Consider the following 17,464-nt stretch of genomic DNA (forward strand, 5'->3'; position numbering starts at 1 on the left):
GGGTTACCTCCTAAATTGCACCATCCCTAATTTTACAATATTTTTCTCCTTCAGTGACCCAACTGATTTATTAAGAGCTGATATTTAGAATTTTATGGTATTTTTTGTGTGAAATTGTAATAACCTCTTTTCTTTTTAAGGACCCCAAGCAGACAAACCATTTCGATTGCCGCTTAAGATCCTTATTGACCTACAACCAAGGAATAACGAAGCTTTGGCAACTGTCCAATGTTTGGCACACAACCCTAGGCTAAGGTAAGCTGTATCTTATTATTTTATTTTAATTTAATTTGTTTTCAGCTCGGGAGTGAAGTTGTTTTGGTCATGAGAATAACTGCTGTTACCGTAACAGGAATTGAACCTAGGACAGGTCCGAATGAATGCCTTTGGAAGTTTCCAGAAGAGAAGTATTCAAGGAAATCACAAGGCCTGAACATCATGTATTGTGGTTGTCCAGAACTGTGCTACTGTATATGCCCACCTCCTATAAAGTGATACATACAACATCGTATACTTCAAACTTCTAAAAGCATTTTCAATAATATTGGATCATGGACCTATTAATTGGTCTGTGATTGGCCCTTTTATAAATAGATTTGCATATTTGTAATTGGAATAATGAATATTCATGAACATTTTTGTTTAAATGCAGGATTGCAGTACCTGTACAAAAAGATGTGAAGAGTGTGATTGACTATCTGACATCCAAGTGGACACCACACAGCATAAAGCTGGTATCCTTTTATAATAAATAATAACCCTTGTAGAGAGCAGCTTAGCTTAGTTGGCTAAACTAGTGGTAGCCACTGTGTGTGCGCTGAACCATGGAGATCCTTTGGTCTGGTTCAGTTGCATCGCTGCCTCTCCTTGTGTTTTAGCTGGAGGTCTGAAAGTCAATTTACAATAGCGCACCATCTTTTTTGGATGAGGCACTTTAAGCTGTCGCTGAACCCATGTGAATATGGCCCGTGTGTATGTTACAGAATGTAGTTTACTCTTCGATTGGGATTGTCTCACAGTGTACTGTCCGGTCCAACTCCAGAAGGACCCCTTTGGAATAAAAGTCTATATACTTGGTGGGTTATCCTTGGTTTAATTGACATCATAATTAATACTTTATGGTATGCCAATTAAAAAATGTTGCCAAAGAATTTTAAAACAACTAAAAATAGGTGGTCAGGATGTGATATAATCATCACCATATTTAAGCATTCCAAATCAAATTTGAGGACTTAAGTTGAAAAATTATTTTATTCATTTAATTGAGTGTTTTTTGCAGATGTTGCCATAAAAACACTATCTTCAAAAGTAAATAAATATTACCAACATATACTGACCTCTCTTGTAATCTTTAACTAAGTATTTTCAGCTACAGACTTTGAAACCCACTGATAAGGATCATAGAACAAATGTTGTCTTACGATTACCCCCTAATCTGGACATCACCCCCTATGAGGAGGTGAAGGGAAAATTTATTCACTGGAGTGCTAAAACACCATTCACAATGGGGCAAGGATTAAACTCTAGTAACAGCAAAAACTCTCAATCGAACTCATCAAGTCCGCAGTCTACGGCAAAATTAAAACTACAGCCGAGTAAAACGTTACCGGTTGAAGCAACATCTGTAAAAAGTGACGCTAAAGGGAAAGTAAAAGAAAATGCGATTGTTAACAATGGAGCACAGAAAAAAGACGATACAGAGAACTTGGCAACTGATTTTGGTAACAGGTTACCTGATATCTCAATGATTCAGACCGAAGTTTGCGGTCAATTTGGAGAAACGCACAGCGAGACTCTCTTAGGTTTGGACGCAAATACTGATTCTGACATTTTACTAAAATGCACAGAGTTGTCGTTAGGAAATTCAAATGATTCATCTTCTTTGGGAAATGTTGAAAACACTGAGCCCTCTGTGGCACAATTGAGTGCAGTGGAGAATGAAACAAGATGTAAACAAACTAAAGACTCTTGCTTGAGAAATGGACTAACTTTAGAGAATGCAGATGATATTAGTATTACAGATTTATATTTAATGGTAACTATTCTTTATATTTGATTTGTTTAGTAAGCATTATTTCATTCTTAAATGCACATACCCTATCCAAGTTATTTATCTTCGGGTAGAACCTAGTGACTCAGATACTACAACCTAATAATAGATAATGATATCATTTAAACCTAATACATTTGTATTGTATAAAACCTGCCAGTGGCAGATTTCCCCACCCCTAATATTTCAAAATTATAAAAAAATTGAGGAAAAAAAAAAAATTATATTCAATTTCAAACGTAAGGGTGCCATATCCAGCCACCTACAGGTGCCATAATCATACATTTTGTGTGTTTGTGAGATGGACATGTATTCCTGGCCTATTGGTACTAAATAACACATTCTGGTCCATTCGTCCATTAGTGTAATGTTGCGAGTATGTTGTGCTTGAATTAGAATAAGTATTTAAAAAAACTTTAATCCCCTGTTATTGTTACCCCCTATTTATATTAATTTTAGTTTTTTTTTGCTCCAAAGTTAGGGATGCCACCTCGGTTAAAGTTTGAGTACGAGTTTGCCAACAAGTCAGTTCCAAAAGCAGATAACACCTTGAACACTCTACAGAAGTTAGTCCATCTTGCGAAAACTCAGTTAACGAACACTACAGCTCAAAAACAAAAGGTACATTCTTTTTTCTATTTTGTGTTTTTCACAGGTCTTTGAATTTGAATGTGAAACTAGCCTTTGTGTTAAGGCGTGGGCTGTCAGAGTGGTTTAGAGTGAATGCATTTGTATCCCTGAAGATTTAAATATGGTGAAAGGAAGTCCATCACTCATTGTTATGCGCCTCCTGCTTGTGTGTTCAGTCGGATAAAATTATAAACCGTATGCCCAGTGTACACTTTGGCTTACGTGCATGATAAAGAACCCAGTACATCATTCGAGACAAGTAGGGCGATACCCCGGTGTACTGGTACAAACGGCCGATGTTGTGGACGGCGAGAATTGCACCGGGTTACTGAGTAGCAAGACATGAAGGGACCCTTGGGGGGAAGAAAGTCATTGATCAAGTTTCTAGTCCACATATCCAAGCACTTTGTATCCATTCACAAAAAGCGCTACAGTTATATAACTGTCTATATTTAGATTTCAGCGTGTCATGTTGTGTGCATGCTCATGTTGTCATGCCTGAACAATACTTTTTTGCACATGCTTTGATGTGGCTATAGGTTTTAGTGAATTACAATATAACATGAATGTCAGTGTTATTCGTAATGTGATTTAGAATTTCATTAGACAATAATAACAATGGCTTCTATAATGCAACGATCAATAATGCAAACTACATAAATTTAGTGCCTTTTCAAAATGATTAGCTCTGCTGAATGGATCATCATAGTGCAATTTGTTTGCCCATGTACTGTATGGCAGACTGCCAATCGTACCGATTTACAGTAATAGGAATCGTCCCGATTTCCGATGTTGAAAAAAACTCCAAAAAATCTGGACGTATCTGTGTTTAGAATTTCAACAGGACTTTTACTAAATGAGATTTAACAATAACTCAAAACATGCTCAAAACAGCCTATCGGTAAAATCAAACGATGTGTGCTTTTCGGCGGAGCATTGCTTTTTTACTAGCGTACAGTAGGTGATGAGTTAGCTATTTTGGGATTTTATGGGTCCATGGGGACCAGTTATACTTCATAGAATAGCTTTTAGATTAATTGATATGGGTTTTACGTTGGATGCGTTTGATGAAGTTTAGTTTTAGTTTGACTGTAAATGGTACATAACATTGAAAACTCGGAAAGACAGGCCTACTGTAGCTGCGTGGCTATAAACAATACTGTGCGGTTGAAAGGTCAACCCACGATTCCATGATGAGGTCAACAAGCAATGCATTTCAATGCTGTACAATACAACGTAACCCTCTACAATAGTTAATTAATCGTAGCAAATACGGCAAGCGACTCATTAAACTATCCCTGGGAAAACTTGCCTGCACGGTAAGCAGTAAGCACAAAGGTTTATTCTACGATGCACTATGGCCCAGATATTTTTCGTAGCATGCAATACAGTAGTGTAATATATATTGGTCAGCATTTAAAGCTATACTAGCTAGGATTGCTACGTTGGTTTGTGTTTTTAAAGTTTGAGATTGTTGTAAATGTGGGACTAGCTAGCTAGTCATGGGTCATTCAATAAAACTATCCTCTATCTTCCTTTCACAAAGTTTCACAATATGTTACACTACAATGTTTCAATGCGGAGTTATTTAGATTTAGGCAAGGTTATCTTAATTATTTAAATTAAAATCAACATAAAATATTCATTTTGTTTGGTAATATTTTAATTAAAAAAATCTTAGTGGTAATTGTGTATAATTATGATTTTATATACTTATTTTTCCATCATGGCATTTTTCTTAAAAAGCCATGACACACATGGAAGCCCTGGCCATTTTTTTTTTAACTGTAATATCTTCGTTGTCCCCTAAAATAACGGTAGGTTGTGAGGTAAATAAACAGTACATTTGAAAGTAAGTAACTATTGTTTTTTATTTAAAGCAACTGTACAGGAATAGGAATCTTACAAATTGTTTAGTGTGGGGGACGTGGCACCAATGAATCGCTTCCCTATTTTTGATATTTGAATGTTGGCAGGTATGCATGTAGTCATGGTGATGATGTGATGTCATGATGACCATATTTAGGCATGTCACATGTTTTTGTCAAATGATGTTTGATAGTCTGTTCAGGTTCAACACGTTGGCTGCCAGAGACGAGTATACTCGCCCACAGGGTGTTGCTGAGGGCGCCAGGAACGAGTATACTCGTCAAAAACGGGGGAACATTCTAGCGTTCTAGCACAGACTCAACGGCTGGTAGTTCGGGGAAGATACACCTAGACGATAACGTACAAATGACATATGTATGTTTGTTGTGTTATGTTGCCAGTAGTACAATCGAGCGGTACAAGTGGGGGCACCCTTTGAACATATACCAACCCATACAAAAAGAGGACGAGATAACTCGCCCTTGGCATAGTCAGTAAAAAGTTCTATCACAGTGCCATCGACGAGTATACTCGCCCCCTAATATTTTCCCGCCAATTTATTAGACACGTCATTTTGATATACTGTATGACTAGATAAAGTTTCAAAAAAGTATGTTTGTACATGTAAACTTGTTTTGGCACACGGGAAGAAACCGTAAAAAAAGGTCTGGCAGTCAACGTGTTAAGTTACAATAATTGTTAAATTATTAATTATATTTTGCTCTTTAGATGGTGTCTGTTGGGACAGTCACTTCACCTGTGCGTGGCATTCAACCAGCAGCTAACTCTGCTACCAATAGAGTTGGTGTTACTCCCAGCCGGAGTAAGAGTGACGTCGCCGCTGCTCCAGGATCGAACAAAGAAATATTTCGCATCGCGGGAGCGGTTGGCAACGGAAACCTTAATGTGCCAAATGGGTCCATAGTTGACATTGACAAGGGGGTGTTTGTGACGCCGAAAGCGTCATTCGCTCCCTCAGTACTGAAATCACAGGCACAGGAAAAATTATTTATGCAACAACTCCGTTTTATACATGTAAGTACATAGTTGTTTGGAGATTGTTTATGAAATATATACTGTGTTAAGCAAAATCGGAAAATCCATGCTCAGTGCCTAAGTAAGTTATTAACTTCAATTAAGATAAGTTATCAACTTTAACTGTGGTGGGGCTGAGGTGGTATATACCCTCCATCTGTAAAAGTCTCTCCCTAGGCCGCCTGTATTTTGAATTCTTGAACCCACCATTGAGAATAGAACACCTACAGAGTGAAAGGCTCTTGTGAATAAGTGTGGAGAAATAAATTAAACAAACAAACAAACAAATAAGTAAAGATTATTATTATTGTACTATATTTAGTAGGATGTTAGGATATGTGTCAATTTTGAGTAATGCTTAGCTAGTAAATCTCTTATTTGTATTTTGACAGAGACAGTCGATCAATCAAAGAAAAGGACGAAAATCAAGACCACCCATTGTTGTCCAGGTAACAACTTTATCTCCTTGTCTTCCAAAATATATGTAAAATATGATATTTGGTAAAACCAACATAACTATTCTATACGTCAGGGGTGGGCATAAAAATCAGTTGGAGGGCCAAAGTGAATTTTATATTTACTGTAACACCGAGTGCCGCACCCAAATTTTAATGTTGGTGTTCTTCCAAAAACCTTCATGCACTGCTTTTATACGACTTCATTCCAGGTTTGAACATAACTTTTTACAGCTAATCTGTATCAGGCCGTCAAAAACCAAGGTGTTTTCTTTTCAAAAATATTAAGCGGGCCTGACATTTGGGCGGCACGCGGCCCATTGGCTGTACTTAGCCCACCTGTGCTATGCGTAGTATGGGAAAATATATTGAAATGAATTCTTTTTGGCATGAAGCTCTAGGGGTAGCAAAAGGAGTGTTTGATTGGTTGATTGATTGGTTGGTTGGTTCTAAGCCAGTGTTCATAGGCTACATGTACCCAATGATAAAATATAGTGTGTTAAGGCAGGCACTGATTGCGTTATTCGACTGTCGCATGACAAAGCAAACTCGGCTTTCTGTGAGCACTAGACGACACACATTCGCTGTATGCTGAAAGCCAGTGGCAGTCTAAACGGATCATCATTAAAAACGAACCATTGCGTGAGCATTGTCGCGTTGCGTTCTTCATAGAAGCGCAAGCTTCCCCAGCTTAACACCTTGCCAATGAACAGTACAAAATCTGGTATCTCTTATTTTATTTTATTGTTTTTAATGGTTCACTTAAGTTTTTATTTATTTCTAAATTTCTATCTCTGCAGCGCCACCTTTTGCCAAGAATACAATCATCTGGTCCGATACGCAACATGATGTCTTTGTCGACATCAACAGGAAAGTTTACACCAGTGGACGCCAGCTCCCTAAACAGCGTAGACCCTGTCTCTTATACACAACTGTAATTGTGTATAATTATGATTTTATATACTTATTGTATGTTGGCCACTCTGATTATGAAAATTAGGGGTCATAACAACACCTGATATATAAAATTGTAAAAATTGAAAGGACTTTAATTATTAACTGACTTAGATAGAATATAACTTATCAACAGTATTAATTTGTGGGTACACATGTTGGCCTCTCTGATTATGAAAATTAAGGGTCATTACAACACCTGATAGATAAAATCGTCACAATTTAAGGCGCTTAATTAGTAACAGACTTAGCATATAACTTATCAACAGTACTAATTTGTGGTACACCATGTAAACAGTTTTTGATTTCTTTAAAATTTAGGTGATGCCGATTGTTGCAGCGCCTTCTACTCCTTGTCCAATTGTAGCCATCCCGGTGACAACGAACCAGGTTTATGCTCAGCAAGCGCCACCGGTAACCTCTGTTGCTGCCACGCCACCACAGAACAAGACCTGCGATAGTAGTGTGCTATCGACGCCCAGCCCTCCAAGTAATGATGTCAGTTCCACAGACAGTCACGCCAAGGATGGCCAATCATCTTTTAGGCTTTCACCACCACCAAATCTGTCCTCAATCTTAGATATATCCCTACCATCTGCTGATGCCCCTGAGGACACCAGTATTGGAGGCGAGTCACTTATCGCCATGGCAATGGATACTGCTGGTCTAACAGGTAAGGTTTACCACCCAGTCTAACAGGTAAAGTTTACACACCCAGTTCACAGAAGACAAAATATTACAATAGATTTGAGCTGCGTGACAAAATTTATACAAAAATATGAAAACTAAGTTATTGATATACAAAAACATTGATTTGAAGATGTGGGCTTTTTTTCCCCATGGGCTCCTTCTCGAGGCTTGTTTGCAAGGTAAGGGGGTGGGGCCTGTTTTCAAAATGAATGCTGTAAATTTTGGGAATTACTATTATAAAACAATAAATAGGGCCACCGTAGTAACATTAGTCTGTGTGAAGCATTGAAACCCAATTTTTGTCAAAATTTCACTTTAGGGGCGGATTGCTATTAAACGGTCTTAACTGGTAATTGGTTTATCACTTAAAGGGTCTTACTAAAGTCACTCCAGTAAGACTAATCACTCCCTGGTAACATGACATTAAGGCACTGTTACACATTACAAAATCAAATCATCATTTTCATTGTGAATAATATTCACAATATTCATAATAATAATATTCATAATATTCATTACTTCTACAAATTCCTATTATTACCGTACATGCAACTCAACAGATGTCTGTTTTATTTTTATATAACCTTTAACCTTTATTCTTTTTCATAGGAATTGATCAACCTTTGACATCTGAACCTAGTGAGACATCAACCCCAGGAAAACACGTCCAGAATAGCCAGCAAGAAAACAGGGAAGCTGGCACCTCAACACCTCCTCCCAGTACTGTTAGTCCAACCAGCTCACCATTTAAACAGCTAACCTCTGACTCTCATTGGCTAAACGGTGAAACAGTATGTGTAATACATGATTATTTATTGTTTGATTTTAATTATCACAAATTAAGGAGCAAGTTGGTGTTGATGCTGTTGCTGATTATCATGATAACTGTGATTTAAGATGATATTTATCATAATCATCAAAGTAATGATAACAATTTTATAAATATTTTCAATTTAAGTGAACCACTTTTAATTTATTAGATGGACTTGTCGTCACTTAGTGGATTTTTAAATGGCATCGAGTCACCGGAAAAGCGGGATAAAGCGGTTCCAACACTGAACAGTATCTGTCCTCTTCCTGTCATGTATTGTGAATCTTCCAGAGACTCTATTATGTCAACAAGTAATGTAAGTGTATGCCTAAATTTGATCATGATGACATAACATCTTGACCATATATGGCCTCATCATGACTATATGTGGCAAAGACAAGCCAAACCAGTCACTCGTCGCAATCAATTTTGAGTTATTAACATAGTGTTAAAGAGTAAAATAAAAGCTATAAAATGGTAAAAGAATCATTCAAATCGGACATTTCCTTATGAAGTTACAAGCGTTTAACCACATCGACGTTTAAAGAACAATATATGAGAAATCAGCCTTCAAAGTTTATGATTTCAGGCATTTCTCATGCAGAAACTATCTTCAAATCCTTAAAAAGTGTTGTTTTAACATTCAAAATGGGGAAAATAACAGCATAGAATGATATATAAAGGTTAGTTCAGTGAAATAAAATAGATTTTTAAACATTTGACATTCCAGCATGTTTTGGCCATTTTTCCTCAAACACGATTTCCGACGAGTGACTGGTTTGTCTTTGCCACATATATGGGTATAAAACTTTTATATACCCATATATGTGTCTTTGCCACATATATGCGTATATAACAGTTTTTGGTCAAAGAAAATTTTAGAGTTTTGACAGATCAATGTTTCAAATTAAAGTAATGCAAAGCTCTGAATTTACACAAGCTTTTGTCATTGCTGTCAAACATAACTTCATAAGCTGATGTGCAAGTCAGTGGCATAACCAGAGTTGGTAGTTGGTGGGTGGTCAGTACACCTGAGCAAACATTAAAAAAAATAATAATAATAAACTAATTGAAATAAATGTCTGCAAGTTGCTTCAGACCTGAGACATTCACAATCAATTTTTGGTAAAGTCAATGCCATTGATATATGCTCCATGCCTAGTTCTACGCCTTGTATAAAGTTAAGTGGGTGTAATATTTTTATTCAGCACCCTGCTTTTCAAAATCCAGGATACGCTACCACACGTCAGTTAAAATCCTGTTCACATTTGTCCGCATTATTTTTTTTTCTAGTTCCAAGTTGAAGGTACATTACAAAGCCTTATGAATGAGAATAGCATCGACTACATAGCCAAGTTCGCGGATCTGGCTGCCCACATCGAAGAGAGCATTGATTTACCGGGTAACCTTGGTGTTAACGAAACAGTCGCTATGGAACCGGCAAAAGACGGCGTCCCCAAAGCACTGGACTTCAGTTCGGTAGACTTTGGTAGTGGTAAACTGAACAATGGGCTTAAATCTGTATCATAAACAAATTATATCTACACTTTATCAAAAATACATACCTTTATCATTTCTATTCTAAAATAAAGCAATATTTTGGCATTCATTTAAAGAAAGAGCATATTCAAAATACCTATCCTGAGTATAATATACATATTATAAAAGTCAGGCAGAGTGATATTTTGTAATTTTTGTAAACCAATTTTTTTATCTAATGGCCTGTCCAGACTATTATTTGTGAAATGCCTAATTAATATGGTTATATAGGTTCATCATGACTATATTATTTGGTAGTATACAAATATTGACTGCTCATGAGGGGAATGGTGAAATCAATTGTCCCGAGGTGATGTGGAGACCATAGCCTATTATTTTCCACATCATCGAGGGTGCTATAGATTTCAACATTTCTTGAATCCAGAGCAGTCAATATACCTTGTACTGTACATAGATTCTACGAGGCCTTAAAAAGGTAATGAAAAGAATACCCACCAAGTAGGCCTAAGCTTACTTCATAGGCCTAGGTGATCAAAGGGCTAATCTCTCTCAGCATCGTAGAGGTCACGTCGCTGTTTCCGTACATTGGCGGGTTGCGTGTCATAAATTGTAACCTTATATGTGGGACCTAGAGATTACTGTACATCGCAACAGGGCAAAAAAATACTATAATTTTTTCACCGGGAATTTATGAACTATCATTCAATCTACGTCATAGAAGTTATTACCTGCTTTTTAACAAATCTATGTATGCGGTATATAATATGAACTGTATTCTTTCCTTGAAAGTATATTATGTAACACAAAAAAGCCAACTATTGAACAATAGCCTGTAGGTCTTTATGCAGCCTTAGGGCTTTATTGTCATTACTTGTAATTGTATTGTTTTGCTCTTTACATTCTAGTGTGGTTATTTTAATGTTTTTTGTGTGCAATATAATATACTGTTATATAGAAACTAAATGTTGTTCCGAAAAAAATGTATATAATTTGTACAGATTTGTAGAAAGAATATAACTCTTTTCATCTAACATCACATATATGTAAAAAAAAATCATTTATCAATTTTTTTATGAATGCATATATTTGTTTTCTGTTTTTGCCGTTATATACTGTACTATCTTAGAAAAGGAAAAGGTTTTGTATTCCATCAGAAAACAATAACAAAACGTTGCATCTTTGTTCTTGATTTTACCTTCTACGGAAATCTGTATTACAGCCATTGTCACTGCCTCAAACGTCCAGGAAAAAAATATTGCGCCCAAGCAACTGCTCATACAAAAAAGTGAATTAAAGAAGATCTATAAATCAATCAGTCGGGTGTTTCTAGAGTTTCTCATCAAAGCTAATGGCCCTAATGGCCACCCATACGAAAAGAGAATGAAAAAAGATCAATCAGCCGGGTATTTTTAGAGCTCCTCATTGGAGTTAAAAATTATACAAATGGCTATTCTATTTTGATGGATACAATGGGAATCACATCTAAAATTTCAAGGTAAATTTTATCGTCATTGTGTAAAAGATCTTTCAAAACTCAAATTTTATGACAAATTTTGTATGATTTGCCCATGTATGATCATGATGATGTCATATCGAACTCGTGTACAAATAATGGCAAATATTTGTCACTTAAAACTTTACAGTGTGTGGACAGAATTTAAGGTTGTGTAACCTCCATAATTTAGCTTTGTGTGTGTATTCTAGTATTCACCAGAGAAGTGATTTAATAATTTGGCAGGCTTGAGCTTAGCAAACAGAAGAAGTAGTTAACACAACTCACAAGCGCAAACAGGGTATTATATTAAAAACCTAGCTTGATTATGTATAGCAGATGCAAACCCCTCCCAACCAGTGTAATGTTTTTTGGAATTTATAATATATTGTGGACAGCCCAATATATCTTGCTTTTTTATTTAATTTCAAATCTACGAAGAACTGCTCTGTCATTTACAGTACACAATAAATATCTTTGTATGTTTCAGATTTTTTTTTTAATCTACGGAATCTACTGTACTGATGTGACTAAACATTTGAATTTAATATCAACGTATTCTAAAATTTATGAATTTCAAATACTTAAGCCAGTTTTACACTAGAATTATTTGTGCGAATTGTGTTCGCCGTGCATTTTTTTCACTTCGTAAAAAGTAGAAACAGTTTGAACTACTGATTTCGTTGAAGGTGGAAAACTCCCAATAGAAATGGTAATGCACATAAATGCACTTGAATGCATTTTTGATCTATCAAATCAAGGGGCCTCCTACCGATAAAATTCTTTAAACTTTCCCGATCATTTTTTTTTCCATGTAGATAAAATTATATAAGACCATGTATGACCAATAGCCAATGATTAGAATGATGTATCAAGGATGTTGACATTTTGAAAGTATTAAAGATATGGGTTCATCTCACATGAGATCCCAATATTTAAAACTAGTTGTAAAATCGCGATCAGAGATTTACACATCAATTTGGTATTTTTTTTTTTTACACATCAATTTGGTATTTATTTTTGTTTGTTTAAGCCCTGTGCTCACTACCAAAATTTTAAGTGACAATAAATGTGATGCTCAAATTTGTCACATACACTTGATAAGTGTGGATGGAGCAGAGAAATACATTTATTCATCTGTTTTGTGGATTTTGTAACCATTGAGGTGGTTTTTACAAAATAAATTTCTACAAGATAAACAAGACTTTCTGGTTTGATATTTCATTGACATGTCCTATTCATAACGTAAAACAGAGAAACCAAAATCTCGGATAAAGTGTATTACAGTTGAACTTGCCTAAGTCAAATAAAAAAAAATTTGAAAAACTGTTTTGACTTAGATATCATTATTTAATGAAAAAAAAAAACAATTTGGCATTTAAAGGAAAAGTCAACTTCGGCAATTTAACTGTACGAAATGCAAACAATCGTGATGGGATTCAATATTTCAACATTAATTATGTCTTCATCAGGATAAGAGAAAGAGTGATGTTCACATAAGTTACAGGTATGTTCACATAAATTACAGGGATGTTTGGTGCATGTTCAGTGAGGAAGCTACGACAGGCCTGCATATATTATTCTAACTTATACAGTATTATTGTTTATGCGCAAGCTTTCCAATGCTCGCATCCAAATTTTGATACTTGGTGGGTGTGCAAATTATAAGAATAAATAATACTTTGTTTCCTCAGCGAATTTCCAGTGGCATTCCTCCCTCCCACTTGCTATGCCACTGTAAATGGGCTCATATAGTTGAGGCTTGAACAATATACAGTAATTCACTTTGTATATTTTAATAAGTTAATAAATAGCTTATGAGAATGTTTTCCTTGCTACACACAAGGCACAAACACATAAATACTGTATTACCATACCATATTCATAGACCATGGAATTGGCTAGTAATAAATTCAGGGCCTATATTGCATGGTGGAATGATATAGATGGTATCGCACAACATTAAAAAAAAAACACAACAAACAAAATAATACACACAAGCATTCACACAGAAATGAAAGTATAAAGTATTTACAATCATGTTTCATTATAAATAAATTCCAGGATGTCTATGTTTAAAATATGCATACAACAATTATGAAGAATTTGATTATAATAAAAGGCTGTTACTTGACTCAAGTCTGTGGAGTTTGCAACAGACTGTACTATTATTTGAGGGTAATTAACTATGCTTATTCTGAATCATTGTTGCAGAACTAATTATAAATTCACTCTAGATTATTAATTTGTGCGCAGAGATGTATTTTGGAATAACACATCATCTGCTACCCAGCACAAAAAAAAAAGAAGAAATTTGTGTGGTATGGCTCGGTAAATTTATTTGTACAGTATTAAATCAATACTACAATTGTAATGCGTACAATCACCCACAACCATATACAGTAAACAGTACTTAGCTGAATCAGGGCACCCCTGCCATATACAGTCATGATGTACCTATATATGGTCATGATGTGATGTCATCATGACCATATATAGGCACATCATGGCTATATATGAGCATACAAGAGTTTGATAGCCTGAACAGGACTTTAAATCGTCCTCGATCCTAAATCATATTGATAAAATATTGACATTAATTATAATATTGATATGATGTTAAACCTGTCAAAAATATGAAATTTTAATTGACAAAAACATGTGACATGCCTATGGTCATGACATCATCATATCATTGCCATATAGGCACATCATGACTATATATAGTCACATCATGGCTATATATGGGCACATCATGACTATATATAAGCACATCATGACTATATATGGGCATACAACAGTTTGATAGTCTGAACAGATTATTCATCTAGATCACTATCATCATCGTCAATTCCTCCTCTGATTGTTTTATTAGCTTTCTTTTGCTTTAAGATGTTGTTGGTTTTTCCGTCCTCTCCTAATGGTGGGTCCTGAAGGTTTCCGCTGTAGTTGATGATGTCAGCACAGCCTAGTCTCCACTCCAGCATCTCGGTGGGGAAGTCATCTCTGCCTCCAAGGTCTTGAAATCTAAGATGATAATAAAAAATAAATTATAATATCTGGAATAAAATTAAAATATATCTACTGTATATTGAAGAAAATTAAACTAGATAGGAAGTGCTATACTACAAGCTTGCAGAATTACGGGAGAAAAACAGCTTGCCATATCATCCTTGGCAGGAATTTTACTTCATACGAAGATGCCTTAGGACTTTGCGATCTTGATTTACTTTCGGTGAGGAGGATAGCCCACTGTCATAAGATCGTCAAGGGTCTGTCCTCAACAGCCCACTCATTTGATTTTATTCAACCAACTAATTTCCAAAATCAGAATAGAAATCTTCGAAATGCTAATAATATTTTTATTTTTTATTCATTCAGGTATAAAAGAATATACAAACTGCAGCCAAATGGTGAAATGAATGTATTTACAAAAATAGAATATATTAAAAAATGCAAGAATATTAAATGTATTAAATTGTATATATACAAAATTACAACAAAGAAAGGACAAAACACAGGTTTGAAGTTTCTCATGATATGCATTGCATTGTGAAATTATTGTATGTTATATACACAAAAGAAAACTGAAGTTTAATATCTTAAACAAATTGTATGATCTTTGTCCCTGTCTCTTATACACATCTAGATGTGTATAAGAGACAGATATATATGTGACATTTTTATGTACTGAATTTGTGTTTTTTTTTTGTTTTAATGTTTTCCATATTTATAGGCTGTTTTTTCCCCTTTTTAAAGGTTTTTATAGTATTTTGAAAGCGTTAGACTCGCATACAATTTGGCCTTAGGGCCACGACTTGCGACCCATCTTAATGTAAGTTGATCCTTGAATAAAAGTGAAATGAAAATGAACGAGACCATGCTAGTCTCTGGTGAACTCCTAGGGATTAAGTGTGGCTACTCACCCAACAATATAATCCGTAGTTTTTCCATCTTTGATTATTGCAATTGTTGGCAGAGTCTTGATCCGGAGTCTCTCCGCAAGGAATGGTGCTTTTTCAGCATTGATCTTCAGAAACCTAGTCTCTATATGTTTCGGAGCTAGGATGGAAAGATGTTTATCAATTATTTTACACCTAAATGTGCTGTCCCGATAAAAATGACATAAAGCTTTAGCACTTTTTTTGCACTCTGTAAAGAACTCTTTTTCTCCTGGCACTTCAGTGTAAATGCCGTGTCCATTCGCTAGCCAGGTTTTCCTCTGTTCCTCGAGTTTCTTCATTCCTTCTAATCGACGTCTACGTATACTCTCCAGGTCGTCTTGGTCCAGGTGGTCGATCCTTTCGATCTCTGCATCGACTTGACTTTCTATTATTTTTGTGGCTTCTAAAACCTGTTGCTGCACAACAGGATTCATGTTGTAGTTATATATCTGTGGACATAAATAACAATATCGTGACAGCAAATTAAGGAGTAGGAATATATTTAGTCACACCTTATTTTGATATTTATCTCTTTAAACTTATTTTTTCATTGTGATGCGCATAGAGATCATGACAATATGCGCCTGGTAAGTCGACCATTATTATTATTATTATCACCAATTATTGTAAATTTACTGTAAAGTTTTTTAATTGCGCAGATAATACCTCAAAAACCATCTCAAATTGTGCAGAATATCACTAGAAAATACTGTACATGCGCTGATCTGTAAATACTGACTATTACATTGTTTATATATTAAGATAGGTCAAAGCCTAATTTTCAGCAAAAATCTACACGGAAATCGGCCCTTATTTTCCAAAATGTGCAGACAAATTTCTAGGCCAAATTTTTTAGCGGAGGATATATTTCTAGTGCAGGCCTTATATTATATCAGTCTGCACCTACCTAAATTGTGCATTTATTTGAAGGTACTGTACTACTAGGCCTAGCACAAAATAAAAGGCGCATCACTGTTATTGCCCGGATTGGTACAACCACAGTAGCTAGCCCTATGTTTGTGGGTATATTGGAGAGGGGTTGGGGACTAGCCTATGCCTAGTAGAAGCAGATGGAGAGGGGCTGAAGTGGAGGGTTGGGTTGTTGTGATTGTAATCTTTTTATTGTTGTTGGCTAAAAATAGGCCAACAAGAATTTGTTTTAATTATTATTTATTACTACTTCTTTTATTAATTAAATTCCTAAACTCAAACATACATGAAATGAGTTTGATCTAGGCCTAATCTTAATATACTTAAGCTTAGCATTGGCCAAGAGTGACTACGATGACGACAGCAGTTTAGGCTAGGCCTATTTTACTTAATTAGGCTAGGCCTACTATCAAGCATTTGAAGGCTTGCAATATCAAATCAAATAGAGTAGCTAGAGCTCCGCTGTGATAGATAGCAACAAGCATGCAGGGCCTAGGCTAGGCCTAGTTCAGTTAGCTGTCGCAGCACTACTACTAGGCCCTAGGCCTACATACACACCTGACATTAGTACAGGCCTAAATAAATCAATACTACTATGTGAACATAGGTTTCAATGGCATTAAATAATTATTACCTGATTAATTAAATTCAATTTAGCAGACAGAACAAGAGTAACCAACCGTTTAGAATTCCAGATAAACCAGCTTCTTTAGTAAGCTATGCATATTCATTTTGGTTGGGCGGTAACGCACAAGGAGGCCATTTTCATTGGACAAAAACACAACATACTCAAGAGGTAAGACCAAAACAAGTTTGGCTGAGGTATCTGCAATAGCGTCCCAAAATAAGATTCTACAGTATTAGTCGGCTATTATTTTTTGGCAAACACATTTTTCTTCCAAGATGAAGCCTAAACTACTTGTACTATTAATAATAATAATTTAAAAAAATCACCCTAACATCTGGTATGAGAGAAGGGTGCTATATGCCGATACCAATAACTGTAACGTGGTATTCGTAAAGCGTGAAAACCCTAAAATATTATAATTAGAAAATCAGAATTTTATTTTTGTAAGAATGATAAATTTGTGAATGGATTAGTGT

General features: G+C 35.5%; 3 protein-coding genes across 3 annotated transcripts in view; 2 read left to right on the top strand and 1 right to left on the bottom strand.

Annotated features, from left to right (window-relative positions):
* Nucleotides 1–7,318, top strand: part of LOC117100852 (protein cramped-like) — a 10,214-nt gene extending 2,896 nt beyond the window's left edge. Inside the window, exons 5-12 of the mRNA XM_033240681.1 lie at nt 141–255; nt 653–734; nt 1,370–2,035; nt 2,528–2,671; nt 5,279–5,584; nt 5,977–6,033; nt 6,840–6,973; nt 7,315–7,318. Coding sequence (XP_033096572.1) covers nt 1,505–2,035; nt 2,528–2,671; nt 5,279–5,584; nt 5,977–6,033; nt 6,840–6,973; nt 7,315–7,318 — 1,176 coding nt within the window. The 5' untranslated portion in view covers nt 141–255; nt 653–734; nt 1,370–1,504. The remainder of the gene's footprint in view (nt 1–140; nt 256–652; nt 735–1,369; nt 2,036–2,527; nt 2,672–5,278; nt 5,585–5,976; nt 6,034–6,839; nt 6,974–7,314) is intronic.
* On the top strand, nt 7,299–12,690 carry LOC117100851 (protein cramped-like). Its single transcript, XM_033240680.1, has 4 exons — nt 7,299–7,666; nt 8,293–8,474; nt 8,664–8,810; nt 9,788–12,690. Exons 1-4 carry the CDS (start codon nt 7,318–7,320, stop codon nt 10,022–10,024), a joined length of 915 nt encoding a protein of 304 aa, XP_033096571.1. The 5' UTR covers nt 7,299–7,317; the 3' UTR covers nt 10,025–12,690.
* Nucleotides 12,691–14,209: 1,519 nt separating this feature from the next.
* On the bottom strand, nt 14,210–17,129 carry LOC117100853 (thioredoxin domain-containing protein 9-like). Its single transcript, XM_033240683.1, has 3 exons — nt 16,995–17,129; nt 15,413–15,879; nt 14,210–14,513 (listed from the first exon to the last, which is right to left on the bottom strand). Exons 2-3 carry the CDS (start codon nt 15,862–15,864, stop codon nt 14,306–14,308), a joined length of 660 nt encoding a protein of 219 aa, XP_033096574.1. The 5' UTR covers nt 15,865–15,879; nt 16,995–17,129; the 3' UTR covers nt 14,210–14,305.
* Between the last annotated feature and the right edge of the window lie 335 nt (nt 17,130–17,464).

The sequence above is a fragment of the Anneissia japonica genome, unplaced genomic scaffold, assembly GCF_011630105.1.
Source record: "Anneissia japonica isolate Jap-2015-1 unplaced genomic scaffold, ASM1163010v1 scaffold288120_len48259_cov127, whole genome shotgun sequence".
NCBI classification, from domain to species: Eukaryota; Metazoa; Echinodermata; class Crinoidea; order Comatulida; family Comatulidae; genus Anneissia; species Anneissia japonica.